The 15,154-nt window shown below is 56.1% G+C and overlaps 4 protein-coding genes across 4 annotated transcripts; 3 read left to right on the top strand and 1 right to left on the bottom strand.

Annotated features, from left to right (window-relative positions):
• Positions 1-1,248: 1,248 nt before the first annotated feature.
• AIM25 (Aim25p) lies at positions 1,249-2,878 on the bottom strand (the record flags this gene model as incomplete). The annotated part of the gene is made up of 3 exons (XM_076678968.1): positions 1,249-1,909; positions 1,979-2,442; positions 2,504-2,878. 3 exons carry the CDS (start codon positions 2,876-2,878, stop codon positions 1,249-1,251), a joined length of 1,500 nt encoding a protein of 499 aa, XP_076533965.1.
• Positions 2,879-2,985: 107 nt separating this feature from the next.
• Positions 2,986-3,809, top strand: MPO1 (2-hydroxy-palmitic acid dioxygenase MPO1; the record flags this gene model as incomplete). Its single annotated transcript, XM_076678967.1, has 4 exons — positions 2,986-3,027; positions 3,111-3,326; positions 3,396-3,533; positions 3,612-3,809. 4 exons carry the CDS (start codon positions 2,986-2,988, stop codon positions 3,807-3,809), a joined length of 594 nt encoding a protein of 197 aa, XP_076533964.1.
• A 639-nt stretch (positions 3,810-4,448) lies between these two features.
• Positions 4,449-7,403, top strand: PPS1 (tyrosine/serine/threonine protein phosphatase PPS1; the record flags this gene model as incomplete). Its single annotated transcript, XM_076678966.1, has 6 exons — positions 4,449-4,924; positions 5,000-5,484; positions 5,546-5,694; positions 5,761-6,473; positions 6,539-7,139; positions 7,215-7,403. The coding sequence occupies 6 exons, from the start codon at positions 4,449-4,451 to the stop codon at positions 7,401-7,403; spliced, it is 2,613 nt and encodes an 870-aa protein (XP_076533963.1).
• Positions 7,404-8,294: 891 nt separating this feature from the next.
• MYO2 (myosin 2) lies at positions 8,295-14,454 on the top strand (the record flags this gene model as incomplete). The annotated part of the gene is made up of 15 exons (XM_076678965.1): positions 8,295-8,447; positions 8,840-8,984; positions 9,047-9,381; positions 9,450-9,575; positions 9,637-10,281; positions 10,345-10,428; positions 10,497-11,275; positions 11,349-11,767; positions 11,839-11,926; positions 11,988-13,152; positions 13,225-13,772; positions 13,836-13,975; positions 14,044-14,076; positions 14,142-14,320; positions 14,386-14,454. The coding sequence occupies 15 exons, from the start codon at positions 8,295-8,297 to the stop codon at positions 14,452-14,454; spliced, it is 4,908 nt and encodes a 1,635-aa protein (XP_076533962.1).
• Positions 14,455-15,154: the final 700 nt, after the last annotated feature.

The raw sequence follows: 15,154 nt of genomic DNA, 5'->3' as shown, positions 1-15,154 counted from the left end.
CTCCGCTACAGGGCTTTTTTGCTGAAGGCTTTGTCCTCCCTTCTCCTGAAAACGTCGACGCTGGAGCAGCTTGTTTTCAACACGGTGCTCAATCGCATTCTCTCGCTCGTATCTCGCACCGCCACGCGCGCCTCATTGGGTATGCAGGACCTGTCGCCCAAGAAGGGGGACTCTACTTTGCCTAAAGGTTTTCGTTCGATTCTCCGGTCTCTTTTGTTCTCCAGAAAGCGCTGGTCGCCGGTTTTTGTGCTGCAATCCGTCCTTAGTATCTCAAGAATAATTTCCACGGGTACGGCCTGTACGCGAGATCTGTCCTCGAACTCCCTGACAGCGCTGAGTGACCACTTTGCGTTTTCCGGCTTCAATTATTCGCCTTCGGTAAGCATGGAGGAGTTTAGCTTGAGAACCCGGGGTACGTTATTCGATGGAGCAGACCAGAGGTATGCAATAGGGGAGATCGAGTGCATTCCTTAGAGGAGATCGACGATATTCGGAACGGCGTTGACCCGAATTCGGTCATCGCAACTTGCTCAGGTCGAGTTCTGAAACCAGGTCACGTCTGTACAAGTGTTCTTTTTGAATGCAGGTGCCAACGATGCCGCTGTTCGTGATATCGCAAAAGCACATGCTGATGCCCGGAGGGTCCGAGCGGGCATTTAAGAACAGGCCAAACTAGATCGCGGGAACAAGATCCTCCCCCACTGGCGCTTGCACAGCAAGCAAACAGCGAGCTTACGTGATTAGTTCATGACAGCGGAAAAGCTCCGCAATTGCAACGAGATTGGTAAACCCATTCAACCTTATCCAACCTGCAGCTGAGTCCTTTTGACCAAATTGTTGACGCTGTAGCCTATTTCGAGCGGCTTTGTCAACAATATTGGAAGGAGCCTGTATGAGGATGAGTTTACTGATCCCCGAGCTGCTCAGCTTCGGCTAATCTAGAGTCCGGAAACCCTTGAAATGCAGATCCTGACACGCTTGCTCTCCCAAGCGCGCGCAGGCTGATACTGCTGGACGTCCTGATGTCCGATCATCAGACGGTGCCAAGCTGGACGCGGTGGAGGCCATAAGCCCGACTTGACCAGAGTTGACTTGTTTTATTCCTGATCAGTTTCGCTTATCCCTGATTCGCTTGCTTGCTATTATGCGTATCGTGACCATTCCGATAGGGCTACACATCTAATTAGGTAACAGAAAGGTGCGCATGTTGCAGCATCTGGTCTTACAACAACAACGAAAGAATCCGGTCTATTCGTCTCCGTCGAACAGGTCATTCCAGCCCCAAGTTCCTCCTTCCTCCTGGCTCGGTTCTTGCGCCCATGGATCTTGCATAGGCTCGTCTTCTGTTGAACCCCATCCTCCCATTTCGTTACCATCTCGATCTGGCCACCTTGCCTCTCGATCTCGCTCGACATCTTCGCTGCTCGGCAGAGTCCTGCCATCGTTCGTTCCGTACGGTGTACCTGACCCAATCTCTCCTTGTCGCGCTTCCCGCTCGATGTCTGCGACTTCTCCAGCACCGGCTTCTGCACCCGCTTCGCCGCCGCCGCCGCCGAATCCTCCCATGGGAATTGGGATGGGCATGAATCCTCCAATCCCGATCCCTCCCGCTCCAGAATGTCGCGAGAAGAAGTCGAAATCGATCGAGACGGCGGTCGCGAGCAACGTAGCTCGGTGGTCAAGCGGAATCGAAGGGGTGTCGGCCGGAGCTGGAACCAGCGCGGTTGAAGTCGAAGGTGTTTCAGACGAAGCAGAGGTGATCGAGGTCGATTTGGATGGAGGAGGTGCGATAGCGCCAGCAGTCGTGGGCGATTCGATTTGTGGGTTTAACTCGTCAACAACTCCTTCGAACCGGATCACATATTGTCCGACATCGGCGAACAGCTCGCGCGCGAACCCGGTAAAATTACTTCAAGCGAGACCAAGGAGCGATTCAGCAACAGCAATCCGACTCTGCGCGTCGGGAGTTTAGGCTCACCGATTAATCGAAGCAACCACTCGGCCCTGCTCGTCCTGGACCGAAAAGTCCCAAGCGAGAAAGCCCGAATCGATGTTGCCGAATTGGACCATCTCGCCGTCGCGCTTGACAAATGTCTCGTATTTTCTCCGTAGGAGATTCCAGACCTGCTGCGCTTCGCCAATGAGGATACTCTGACCACCCTGATCAGCGAGAGTGCCGGCCTTCTCGACCTGTTCCATTTCGCGCTTCGCGTCCTGCGCAGTCGTTGCAAGATCCGAGGCGGGGGTTGACACATAGATGCGAGAATTGATGAGCGTGAAGGGACGATGAATGGTAAGCAGGACTTGACCTTCCGGGGAAAGGACAGTCGCGCGGAACGGTCGATGAGTGCGCAGGAATTGTCGCTTAAGGGCGCTTCCTACGCCAGCTTCTTCCTCGAGCAGGTATCCGAGGAGCTCTCCTTCGGGGGAAAGGAGCTGGTACTGCAGCCCGACATGGGTCAGCTCGGAGGAAGTGGCCTAAGGGGTTTCGGATGCAACGTACTTTGTTGGCCTGCTCGAAGCCGAGAAAGATGTTCATGAACTCGATCTGTCGTGCCACGACGATTGCAGGCTGGGACAGGAGCTGCTTGATGCGAACGGACCAGTCTCCGGTCGCGAGATCGAGCACTCCATGGGAGTCATGCGGAACTTGGGCCGGAATCCGGCTAACAGGTGGACCCAGAATTGACAGCTCGGTGGATTGTGCTGCTGGGATCGCTGGTAGGTCTCGTCGAGGAGGCGAGCGAGGCGATGACGCAGGTTGATGAGTTGGATTCCGTCGAGATCGCGTGAATCGGGATGCGGTCCTTGTCAGCGCAGGCGTGCTGGACCCCAGCGTTGCGCCTTTTGTCCAACTTTGAATCACTCGAGGAATCATGGTCGTCGGCGACGATGAAAGCCGCGTCCGGAATTTCGAATTTATTGCCGAGGCTCTCTCCTCGCTCTATCGCACTCTCCACACTCCGGCCTGGCGACAGCTCAGCCATGCCGAACTTGTTGGACTTTGAGAGGCAGTTTACGTTCTACGTGAGTTTCCTATCGTTGCGTGAGGCTGCACTCTTATCCCCCCACTTGCCTTTTGACCGACCGAACTTGGCCCATGCGAGCAGGCGTCCTACCATACCAATTCAACCAATGTGCTCATCCACATCTTCTGTGTACCGACCATCCTCTTTACCGCACTCGTCTTGACTCACGGAATTCCTGGCGCTGCCACTTCGTTCGCTTCGCTACCACTCGGCTCTACCAAGATTGACCTCACCTTCCCCTTTCTGTACGCCGCTGCAAATGCCACGTACTTCATCCTGCTCGAACCTTTGGCTGGCGTACGTTCCTCTCTGGCTTCTCATCCATTTTGCGCACGGTTGATCGGATCCTCGCTCGCTCTCGTACAGCTTCTGTATGCCCCCATGTTGCTCTCGTTCGGCCACTTGTCGAACGTTCTCTATTCGACGCACCACGACCAAGCGATGAAGTATGCCGCGTTCGGCTTTGTTGCGAGCTGGATCGCCCAATTCATTGGTCACGGCAAGGTGCGCTTCCTCGCTTATCAATGCGTACACAGGTGCCATCGCGCTAATGCAGTTTCGTATTCTCGCTCCCGTCTGTAGTTCGAAGGTCGGGCTCCGGCCCTGCTCGATTCGTTACTTCAATCGCTCGTACTGGCGGTTTTCTTCGTATGGCTCGAGGTTCTGTTCTTCCTGGGATACCGGCCGGCTCTCTTCAAACGCCTACAGAACAAGACTGGTGTCGAGGTGACAAAGTACAGAAGAGAGAAGGCTCTTCAGGAGGCAAAGAAGCTCAAATGAGAGTAGGCTCTCCTCTCTTTGAGGCTGTTTCACCCCGCATGTCGGTTTGACGTGTCCGCGTTACCTTCCATCCTTCATTATATGCTGCATCGTGTAATTCGACCTAACAAACTCACCGCAAGAGGGCGCGTTGCAGCTCTTCCTGTGAACACTTACCCATCTCTCCCATCGCGGCCTTGAGCCATAAACGCGTCTCAGGAGTTCACAGAAACGGACAAATGTCTCTCAGTGCTCTGGTCGAAACGCGTGAGCTCCGGGCGAAGCGACCGCCCATCTCGAAGTACAGTATTGCGCGTGCGCACGTGCACGGTGAATGTCGTGACGCGTCTGTCGCCAGAGTCAAGATCCACGTTGCCGAAGGGCGCGGTCGAGGTGTGACGATAGAGCCGTGACGATTAGGCGCCGGCTGTAGAGCAGGCAAAGTGACAGGTTTGCGTGTGACGAGCTCACGGGCGATGTTGACTGAAACTTCGCGGCGCGGCGCGTGCGGGCGTGCGGGTGAGAAGTGAGAACGTCTGCCTCACGCGCGCGCTCCTCCTTTCTTCTCGCTCTCCTTCGCTCCCTCGCTTTTCCTCCGACTTCAACGACGCAAGCCACTGCCTGGTGCAGATTCAAGCTCAGCGGACATCGTACTCGACCATGTCGGTCCAAATGCACCCCCAAGCGTCTCGTCACGCATGCCCTGCCCCTGCCCCTGTCCCTGCTCCGGCTGCCGTCGCCGCGTCTTCTCCCTTGGCTTCAACGCCGTTTTTCCCTTCGCTTGACACTATCTTCCCGCAACCTGTACACGAGTCGCACCCGATCGACGCGACTCTCCACCAGCAACCTTCGTCGCGCCGCGCCTTCCCCTCACGGAGCTCGTCGGCACACGCGTCGCGAGCTGCTGGGCTGCAAGTCGACCCCTCGGCCTACCCGCTCTACTCAAACTCGAGCCATGCACCACAGATTCGAGTCCTGTCGGCAGCCGAGTACGCCGAACTGCACGAGCGCGACTCGAAGGCCAAGCTGAACGAGAAGGAGCTGTTCCCGTGGAGTCACGGAGGCGCCGACGTGCCAGACTCGGCTGCTGCGAGATACTTTGGCTTCGCGCCTGGCAAGGCGGCCAAGACTCCCCAGTACGCGACGAGTCCCCCTCCCGCTTGCGGCCGATGCTGAATTACTTACTCGTTTTAACTCTCGTGCGCAAACAGCTTCCGCGGTCTCACCACGATCAAGGCACCGCCCGTCTCACGTGCAAGTCCCTCGAACGGAACGGAGGGCTTGTTCCGCCGCAAATTGACAGCGTCGTTCGCCTCGTGGGCTTCGTCCGCGTCGAGCAACCCGTCCTCGTCGTCATCCTCGTCTTCCTCGGACCGCTCCTCCTCGGCGTCTCCCCCACCCGCCGCGCCGAGCGCTCGCCTCGTATCGTCGTACGACGCGTCCCAGATCCTCGAAACCGATCCCGCAACCGGATTGACCTCGTTCGCAATCCCAAAGCTCGCGGCTCAGGTCAACTTGCGCCACTTTGCGCTGCAAGCTGCCAAATACGCTACGATCAGCGACATTGTCGTGTACGGCGAGCAAGGAGTTGACGAGAGCGTAGTCGAGACGGCTCGCCGAGCGAGGGAAGCGATCGACCTCGAGCGCTCGAAACAGCGCGGAAACGGGCTCGAATACAACGTGTTCATCATTTCTGGTGCGCTCTTCCAATAGATTCCCTTGTCGCTCCCATTCTGACTGGAACCGCACTTGTGCAGAGCCTTTCTCTGTATTCGAAGCTCAACACCCGGAGCTTGTCGCGTTGGATGCCAGCGGCTTCCCTCGGAACTATGTCAACTTTTTCGATCGCGAGAAGCATGAGATGTCGGCGCTTACTCAGGCGAGCCTGATCGGACAGAATGTTTGGGTGAGTTCGAGCTCGCTATTTCCGCTCTTTTTGATAAGAAACTCATAATCGCCTTGATGCTCGCAGCTTGGCAACACGGCGGATGTGCCAAAAGCACCGGTTCACTCTCGCAGCCTCTCGCGCGACTCGACGTCGAGCTTGCTCAGCGACGGCAACCCAAACTCGTTCGCGGTTTGCATCGAGTCCCACGACAACGCTGCGCTCCATTCGTCGGACCTCCTCGGCAGGGTTGAGCATGCGCTCGACCTCTTGCAAGAACAAGGACAAGCGTATGAAGAAGTCGAGAGGCTTCTTCAAGGCGAGGAAGTGTACGAAGCAAAGACGACGATCCTCCGCCCGCAGCTGGAAGACGTGATTCACCTCGAAGCGCTCTCGAGTCCGATGGCGCTTGGCAGCTCGCATCGTGCTCGTACTGCCTACGTGCACAAGGTTGTCGATCTTGCACTGTGGATCCGCGACCAAGCTTGCCCTCTGTATCATACGAACCGACTTCCGCGACGAGTCCTCCTGCACTGTCCCGATGGCTACACCGAGACGTCACTCCTCGCGATCACATACGTCATGGTCTCTCAACGCTGTGCCGCCGCTCAAGCCTACCTCTACCTGCAGGAAGATTGCGAGAGGAGTTTCTTCGTCTACCCGACCGACAAGGAGACCGTTCTCAAGCTCGAACAGCGCGTCAAGGACATCCTCGCGCGAGAGGACGAAGAAGAAGACAGGGCGATCGAGTGGCAGAACAGCCAGGGCGAGAGCGTCGGGATGGAGCGCAGCGATTCTGGGTTAGTCCGACGACCTGTTTGCGCAGAAGCTCTACGCATGAAGGCTAACTCGTTCCCCACCGCAGGTTCGTTGACTCGACGGAAGACCCTCTCGCTACCGCTCGCAAACCTCTTTCACTGCCGGAACGTCCAGAGATGCGTCTCTCTTCGCCCGCACACGACCCGTGGTTTTTCGGCCCTACCTTTGAAGGCCATTTCCCGAGTCGTATCTTGCCGCACCTGTACCTCGGCAACCTGAACCACGCTTCGAATGCGCTCATGCTCAAAGAGATCGGAATCACTCACGTCGTCTCGCTCGGTGAATCGGCTCTCACGCCGCCAAACCGCCCTGGATTCTCGTTCAGCAAACCCTTCACCGGCAACAATCAAGCCGGGGCCCGAGTACAAAACTCGTTGTGGCTTGAGGAACGTCTCGGCAACATTTCTGTTCTCGATGTCAAGAACTTCGGCGACGACGGGATCGATTCGATCCAACCTCACATCGACGAAGCGATTGCGTTCATCGCAGACGCACATCGCTGCGGAGGCAAGGTCCTCGTGCACTGCAAGGTCGGAGTCAGCCGCAGCGCGAGTATCGTAATCGCGTATCTCATGCAAGAGCTCAGACTCGACCTCGTTTCGGCGTACCTGCTCACGAGAAGCCGACGCCTCAACATTCTCATTCAGGTGAGTTCCACTTGACTGCTTTGCTTTGCTTAGCGAAATCGAAAACTGACAGCTTGGCTACCTAAACTCGTCTAGCCCAACCTCCCGTTCATGTCAGCACTGCATGCATTTGAGGCGACCCTTCTCGAGCAGGACGGGACAAGTAGCAAGAACGACAGGCAGCTCGAGACCTTGTCCCTGCCTGGCCTCAAGCGTAGCAATCGTCTCGGGTGGAGCTTCCTCTGCTCGGAAATTGCGAAACTGAACGAGAGGTTCTTGTGTTAGGTGAGTTGCGTCCTGCATCGGTCCCATCCAAGCAAGCAAACTACGGTGCTGACTTCTGAGCCCTCGACTCGCAGCATATCCAAACCACCAAGTCACCAAAAATGGAACGAGACCCCGTTCCGACCCTGCCATCGCATCCATCCACTCTCTCACTTTCTCGCTCCCACTGTCGATTTCGATTCCTCGTTTGCGCATACCAATAGTCCCTGCATTCAGTATTCCCCTCTCTCCCGATTCACCGCCGTGTACAGTTTTTTGGCCTCGCGTCGTCAAGTTTCCCTCTCGCCTCATTCGGTCTCAGATTCGTTACTCTTCCGTCGTTCCCGTCGTTCTCCTCGGTTGTACAGCTTTGGTTGTCGTTTGTCCGTTTCCGTCAATACCCTCCCTCTTCCCTCTTCCTCACTGTGTTCTCCTGTCATGTCGTCTTTTCTCTGTAGCCATAGTGTTGACAACCTAGCCAGCTTACATTCCAGCAAACCGGTCTCGAGACTGATTGGCTACTTATGAACCAAGTCCTGAGACGCGTTCAAATCTTTTAAAAGTTACTTAGGAACTGCCAATCGCAATATCGAGTTCGAGGCTCGTGCCACGCGCGAGAGGACAAGCGGTAACCGCGCGCTTGCCCAACTGTTCACGGGCGCGTGTCATATGACGGCCTAAATGGCAGATTGTACGACTCTTGGCAAAGGCTAACGCGCTGTCGGAGAATCTGAGCGGACACGACATAGGCCACGGAGGTTCGAATTGATCGACGCGCGCGTTGCACTCGCAACCTTTCACTCCTCACCCTCGACATACAATCGCTTCAGTCAGCGTGCGGGACGCGTCAACTGATCCAACAAACCCTCTGCGAGCGTCCACTGCGAATCACGCGCCGCCGCACGAGTCGAGATGAGCAGTTCGTCCTCGCTCGTCGACGCCTACTCGCCCGACGCCAAGGTCTGGTTCCCGGACAAGGAGCAAGGATGGATCTCGGGACACGTCACGGCGAGTACGATCCAAGGCGACCAAGTCAAACTCGACTTTGTCGACGACAAGGGCAAAGTGAGTCGACATTCTTGCGCTCGTGTCGAACGTCGATCCCTCGCTTCGAGCAGGCGCGAGCAGTGCCAGCGCGTACCACGCCCCGCGGACCAAAGGTACTGCTCCCGGGCATGCTGGTGTCCATGCTGGTAACAGTGTGGCAAGGAAGGGGGCGGGCGGCAGGTGCCGAGGTGCATATCTGCACGCGCCGGTGCTCGCAGCGGTTGAACGAGTCGGCACGATGTCCCGTTCGACTCTTGCTCGCATCTGCTCAGCCGGGATGGAACACAGCCTGACCTGCTGCACATCGTGCACCTTGCGAACGGCTGGACAAGACCTGCTCGGACCCAGGACAGTTGTCGTTCATTTGGCTGACCCGCGTTCCGCTTCTCGGCGCGTCTTGTTTCCACTAGGAATCGAGCGTCACGGTCGCATTGTCTGCACTGGAAGCCGCCAATCCTGCGAATCCACTCGACGTGCTTCCGCCTCTGCGCAACCCACCTCTACTCGAATCTACCGAGGACCTTACCAACTTGTCGTATCTCAATGAGCCTGCCGGTCAGTTTTCACACCTTCCATCATGTCGGATCATTGATGACTGACGTTATCGAATTTATCAGTCTTGCATACCATCTTGCACCGCTACTCGCTGCGGTCGATTTACACATATTCGGGTATTGTCCTCGTCGCGGTCAACCCGTTCTCTAAACTGTCGGTGTACGACCACTCGATCGTGCAGGCCTACTCGGGCCGCCGGAAAGGTGACCTCGAACCCCACTTGTTCGCGATCGCGGAAGAAGCGTACCGCTGCATGGTCGGCACGGCTGGAGAACCGGGTGGGAACCAAACCATCATTGTCAGTGGAGAGTCGGGAGCAGGCAAGACTGTCAGTGCCAAGTACATCATGCGGTACTTTGCCACCGTCGAAGACTCGAGCCGACCGGGCAAGAAAAAGGTGCGTCCTGATCTTCTACCATCATGACCGGCAGATGAAGCTCATCCCGAATCATGCCTTCATACCAGACGACATCAAGTGGTATGAGCGAAGTCGAAGAGCAGATCTTGGCAACCAACCCGATCATGGAAGCGTTCGGTAACGCGAAAACTACCCGTAACGACAATTCTTCACGCTTCGGAAAATACATCGAGGTGAGCCATTCCGTTTGACTCGTTTGTAACAGCTTCTTATGTTTTCATGACTGTCGACTAGATTCTCTTTGACGGCGCTCAAACGATCGTCGGTGCACGAATCCGCACGTACCTTCTCGAACGCTCGCGTCTCGTCTACCAACCCGAAACGGAGCGGAATTACCACATCTTCTATCAACTGCTCGCCGGTGCACCTTCGTCGGAGCGCAAGTCGCTCGGCCTTGATTCGCCGTCGGCATTCACTTTCCTGAACCAGGGAGGACCCAATGCGACGACCATTCCGGGTGTCGACGATGCGGCTGAATTTGCTACGACGCAGAAAGCGCTCAGTACAGTCGGCATTACAGTCGAACGCCAGTGGCAGATCTTCAAGCTTCTCGCGGCTCTCCTCCACCTCGGCAACATGCAGATTCGAGCGACTCGCACCGACGCCCTGCTTGACGACGAAGACACTTCTCTCACGCTTGCGACTCAGCTCCTCGGTATCGACAAGAGCGAATTCAAGAAATGGATTCTCAAGAAGCAGATCGTTACTCGCACCGACAAGATCGTGACGAGCCTGAATGCGGCCCAAGCCAACATTGTCAAAGACTCGGTCGCGAAACACATCTACGCGAGCCTCTTTGACTGGCTCGTCGCGGTCGTAAACGAGAGCTTGACAAACGACCAGGTGGAGGGTTCCGTCAAGAGCTTCATCGGTGTCCTTGTAAGCATCGCAGTGATACCAGCGGCTGATCGCCTCCTGACGAGCTGTGTTTGAATCCTACAGGATATCTATGGGTTCGAGCACTTCAAGAAGAATAGCTTTGAGCAGTTCTGCATCAACTATGCTAACGAGAAGCTCCAACAAGAAGTTTGTCCAAGTCCCGTCTGAGCACCATCTCCTTTCGGTCCAGCTGACGAATGCTCTCGTATCGCCAGTTTAATGCGCATGTCTTCAAACTCGAGCAAGAGGAATATGTTCGCGAACAGATCGACTGGACCTTCATCGACTTTGCCGATAACCAGCCCACGATCGACCTCATCGAAGGCAAGCTCGGAGTTTTGTCGCTCCTTGATGAGGAATCGCGCATGCCCTCGGGCTCGGACGCCAATTTTGTTCAAAAGCTCTACTCGACTGTCGGTACGAAACCCGAGAACGCCAAGGTTTTCAAGAAACCGCGATTCGGCAACAACGGCTTCACGATCGCTCACTACGCGCTCGATGTCACGTACGAAGCCGAGGGATTCCTCGAGAAGAACCGAGACACGGTTCCGGACGAACATCTTGCCCTTCTCTCGAACACGACCAACACGTTCCTGAAAGAGGTCCTCGACCGCGCTGAGGCTACCAAGGTTGCGGTTGCCGAGGCAGAAGCGGCCAAAATCGCCGCTCGACCGCAGTCCGTCATCATGGACAAGCGCTCGAGCACGCTCGGCGGACCGAAACCCCTCGGAGGTGGTCGGATCGGCGGAGGCTCGTCGCGCAAACCGACTCTCGGATCGATCTTCAAAGCGTCCCTGATCAGTCTCATGGATACGATCGACTCGACGAATGCTCACTACATCCGATGCATCAAACCAAACGAAGCGAAAGCGGCGTGGGAGTTCGAGCCTCCGATGGTCCTCGGACAATTGCGAGCGTGTGGTGTACTCGAGACGATCAAGATCAGTTGCGCGGGTTACCCCACGCGATGGACGTTCGACGAATTCGCAGACCGGTCCGTAGCTCAATCTCTCTTGCCAGAAGGAACCTGTTTCGCTGACCAGTGCACAATTCCTCACTCGAGATAGCTATTACATGCTTGTGCCATCTTCCAAGCTGTCTGCTTCGAACGATGTCCGCTCACTCTGCAGCGAGATTCTCTCATCGAACATCTCGGAAGCCGACAAGTACCAAGTCGGTCTCACCAAGATCTTCTTCCGTGCTGGTCTCCTCGCCCGTTTCGAACAGCTCCGCACCGTCCGACTCAACGAGCTCACGACCCTCATCCAGAAGAACTTCAGACGATACACCGCTCAGCGCGACTACAAGCGACTTCAGAAGAGCATTGTCGGCCTGCAAGCTCTCTGGCGTGGAAAGGACGCGAGGAAGAAGGTCGAGTTGATGCGTCAAGAAAAAGCCGCAATCCAGATTCAGAAGGCTGCGCGTGGATATCTCGAGAGGGCTCGCTTCCAGCGAGTTCGGCAAGCGGTCGTCGCCATTCAATCGCGTCAGTCATCGCTTGTTCACTTTCTGCCAGCCCCGAGACGCGAGCTGAACTGATGATTTTGCGGATTACAGTCGCTCGTGGTCAACATGTCCGGAGAACGTTCGCCGAAGAGCGAAAAACGCAAGCTGTCGTGTCTCTGCAAGCTCTCTTCCGTGGCCTGTTCGTCCTTCTGCATCATGTGACGCGACTTGCAAAGGCTGACTCCGGCTTCCTCTTGCAGGCTTGTCCAAAATGCGGTTGCGCGGGATCGCAAACGCGTCGTCCTCATCCAGTCCTGCGTTCGTCGCCGGAACGCGAAGAAGGAACTGACTGTGCTCAAGTCTGAAGCTCGATCGGCGGTGCACTTCAAAGAGGTGTCCTACAAGCTCGAGAACAAGGTCGTTGAGCTTACTCAGAACCTCCAGAAACGTACTGCCGACAACCGGGATCTTCAAGGCAAACTTCGAGCGCTCGAGCAACAGTTGCAATCCTGGGTATCGAAGCACGACGACGCAGACACTAAAGTCAAGGCGTTGCAAGTCGAGCTCGACAAGCCTACGGTGTCGCTTGCCGAATTCGAGGCACTTACCGAGCGGAAACGAGAGCTCGAGGCAAAGCTGGACGAGTCGCTCAAGAAGATCGCCGAGCAAGATGCCGAGATAGATCGATTGCACCAAGACTTTGTCAAGCAGAAGGAAGAGCTCGAAGCACAACACGCTACGCTGAAGACGTCTCTCGCTGCTGCAAGCGATGATTCGTCGACGGTCTCAAGCCTGCGACAAGAACTCGCTTCCCTGCGCGAACAGCTTTCTCGACAAGTTGCTGCCAACAACGCCGCACCGAAAGCTGTACGACCAGAGGGAGGCAAGTTTGAAATGTCGACCGGTCAAACGCGTGGCCTCGAGAACGGTACCGCTCCCGCGCTCTCCGGAGGTGCCGCCCTCGCTGCTGCCGCACTCGCCGCGCCGATGAATGGCAAGCGTCGTCCTCGTCGTCACAGTGATGGTGTTCCGGACGCCGCTATCAGCGCGATTCCTGACGACGACCGATGGGAACGCGGCCCTCGACCAGCATCTGTCGCCTACCCGCAAGAGACCTCGGTTCGACGGCTCGGCGCTGGACCCGGTGGCAAGTCGTACCTGCCCGATGTCTACGACGACCCTGCCGAGGAGATCATGCGTTTGCTTGAAGAGGAGGAGCCGCTCGACGAGGACGTCCTTTTCAGCATCATCCGACACCTCAAGATCCCTTCGCCAAATCTCTCGACCCCTCCATCACCGAAGGAGGTGCTCTTCCCCGCGCATCTGATCTCGCTCGTTACGAACGAAATGTGGAAGTACGGCATGATGCGCGAGAGCGAGCGGTTCCTTGCAAACGTCATGCAGACCGTGCAGCAGCACGTCATGGTTAGTCCAAAGGTCCCTCTGCTCACGCTCAATTTGAAGCTCACTGATGATGTCGCCGAACTATTGGTGCAGAGCTACACTGGCGATGAAGTGATTGTGCCCGGTATCTTCTGGCTATCGAACGTGCACGAAATTTTGTCGTTCGTCTGCATCGCCGAGTCTGACATCTTGCAAGGTATTGGACCCGGAGATGGCGCGGTCGGTCGCGACTACGAATGGGACGACTACGAGCGACTCGTGACGATTGTCAAGCACGACCTTGATTCACTCGAGTACAATATTTACCACACCTGGATGCAAGAGACCAAGAAGCGCCTGCACAAGATGGTCATCCCTGCCCTGATCGAGTCACAGTCGCTTCCAGGCTTCGTCACGAGCGATTCGGGAGGACGACTGTTCAATCGCCTCGTAGGAGGCAATCAACCTCCTGCGTTCAGTATGGACGACATTCTGAACCTCCTGAACAAGGTCTGGAAGAGTCTCAAGTCGTACTATGTCGAGCACAGCGTGGTGCAACAGGCCATCACCGAGCTGCTCAAGCTCATCGGAGTTTCGAGCTTCAACGACCTCCTTATGCGCCGCAACTTCTCTTCGTGGAAGCGAGCCATGCAGATCCAATAGTGAGTACACTCGCTTCAGACCGGCGAGAAGAAGAGACTCAGGAATTTTCTCTCAATGATCAGCAACATCACCCGCCTCGAAGAATGGTGCAAGGCGCACGACATGCCAGAGGGCACACTGCAGCTCGAGCACCTCATGCAAGCCACCAAGCTCTTGCAGCTCAAGAAGGCCTCGCTACCCGATATCGAAATCATCTTCGATGGTGAGTTCTGCGTTCGGCCGACTCGCTCTCTTTCGCTTGCTGATCTCTCGCTCTGTTGCTCTCCGCAGTTTGCTGGATGTTGACCCCAACCCAGATTCAGAGTGAGTCGTTAACGCTGCAATGTCTGATCGAGGTTCTTCCGCTGATGAATCGCTTATCCTCGCAGAACTGGTCGCAAACTACTATGTCGCGGACTACGAAAACCCGATCTCGCCCGAAATCCTCCGAGCTGTCAACGCACGTGTTGTTGCCGGAGACAAGAACGATCACTTGTTGCTCCCTCCCGAGGTCGAAGAGGCTGGACCCTACGAAACTCCCCTCCCTCGCGAAGTCACCGGAATCGAGGTACGCCCTTGTTAGCGCATTGAATGCAGCTGTTGGCTGAGTACTGACCTTCACCTTGCGCGCAGACTTACATCCCGGCGTGGCTCACCGCTCCGCACTTGCGCCAACTCGTCCAACTCGTCGCTTCGTTATAAAGCCTCTGTTGTTCTCTTTGTCCTCCCGTCGTTCGCCTCGTTTCTCGACGTCACTTTGTTTGCACATCGTCCATGTATCTCATCAGGCCCTCGCGCACGCGCGCTCGTCCCCTTTCCTTACATACCGTCTCGTTCTCGTTCCCATTCGCACGTACCGATCTCTTCCCTCGTCTTCTCTTTCTCTCGTTTCCGATTCTCGGTGCTTCCAAAGGTGTCTCTCGGCGTTCGCTCGCACTCGTGAGCGTACGCAGTTCTTGCTTACAAGGTGTCTCCGTGTCAGTATGCACGTTCGTTCAACGCAATCCATTCATGCCTCAGATCCTATGATGTCTCTCTCAGGGAAGCCATCTGTCGCGCTGCTTGGACTGATGGATTCGCGATGAAGCAAGGCCGCGGAGGAAGAGCGGAAAGGCCCGGCAACTCATGGATGAGAAGGCGTTCAGCGAGATAGTTCTACTGGAGCTGAGTTGAGTGAAGACTGGAGCCCATGCCAGGTCCTCACGCCTTGTTCGATGAAGCCTGAAACGAATCCAAAAACTGCGAGAAACGCGTCGTCGTCGTCGACCACGAAATGAATTTACATGTTTCCCTTCTTGCTACCTTGGAACCCACCCATCGACGATGTTCCATGCAACTTCCGACCTCTCTCAGCGATACAGTGATCCACCCGTCGTACCTGCACGCGCTTCGAGGCGTGGAC

Source organism: Sporobolomyces koalae, assembly GCF_050403365.1.
Source record: "Sporobolomyces koalae JCM15063 DNA, S_koalae_JCM15063T_v1_ctg18, whole genome shotgun sequence".
Taxonomy (NCBI): Eukaryota; Fungi; Basidiomycota; class Microbotryomycetes; order Sporidiobolales; family Sporidiobolaceae; genus Sporobolomyces; species Sporobolomyces koalae.
This window is presented reverse-complemented; position numbering and strand designations above follow the sequence as displayed.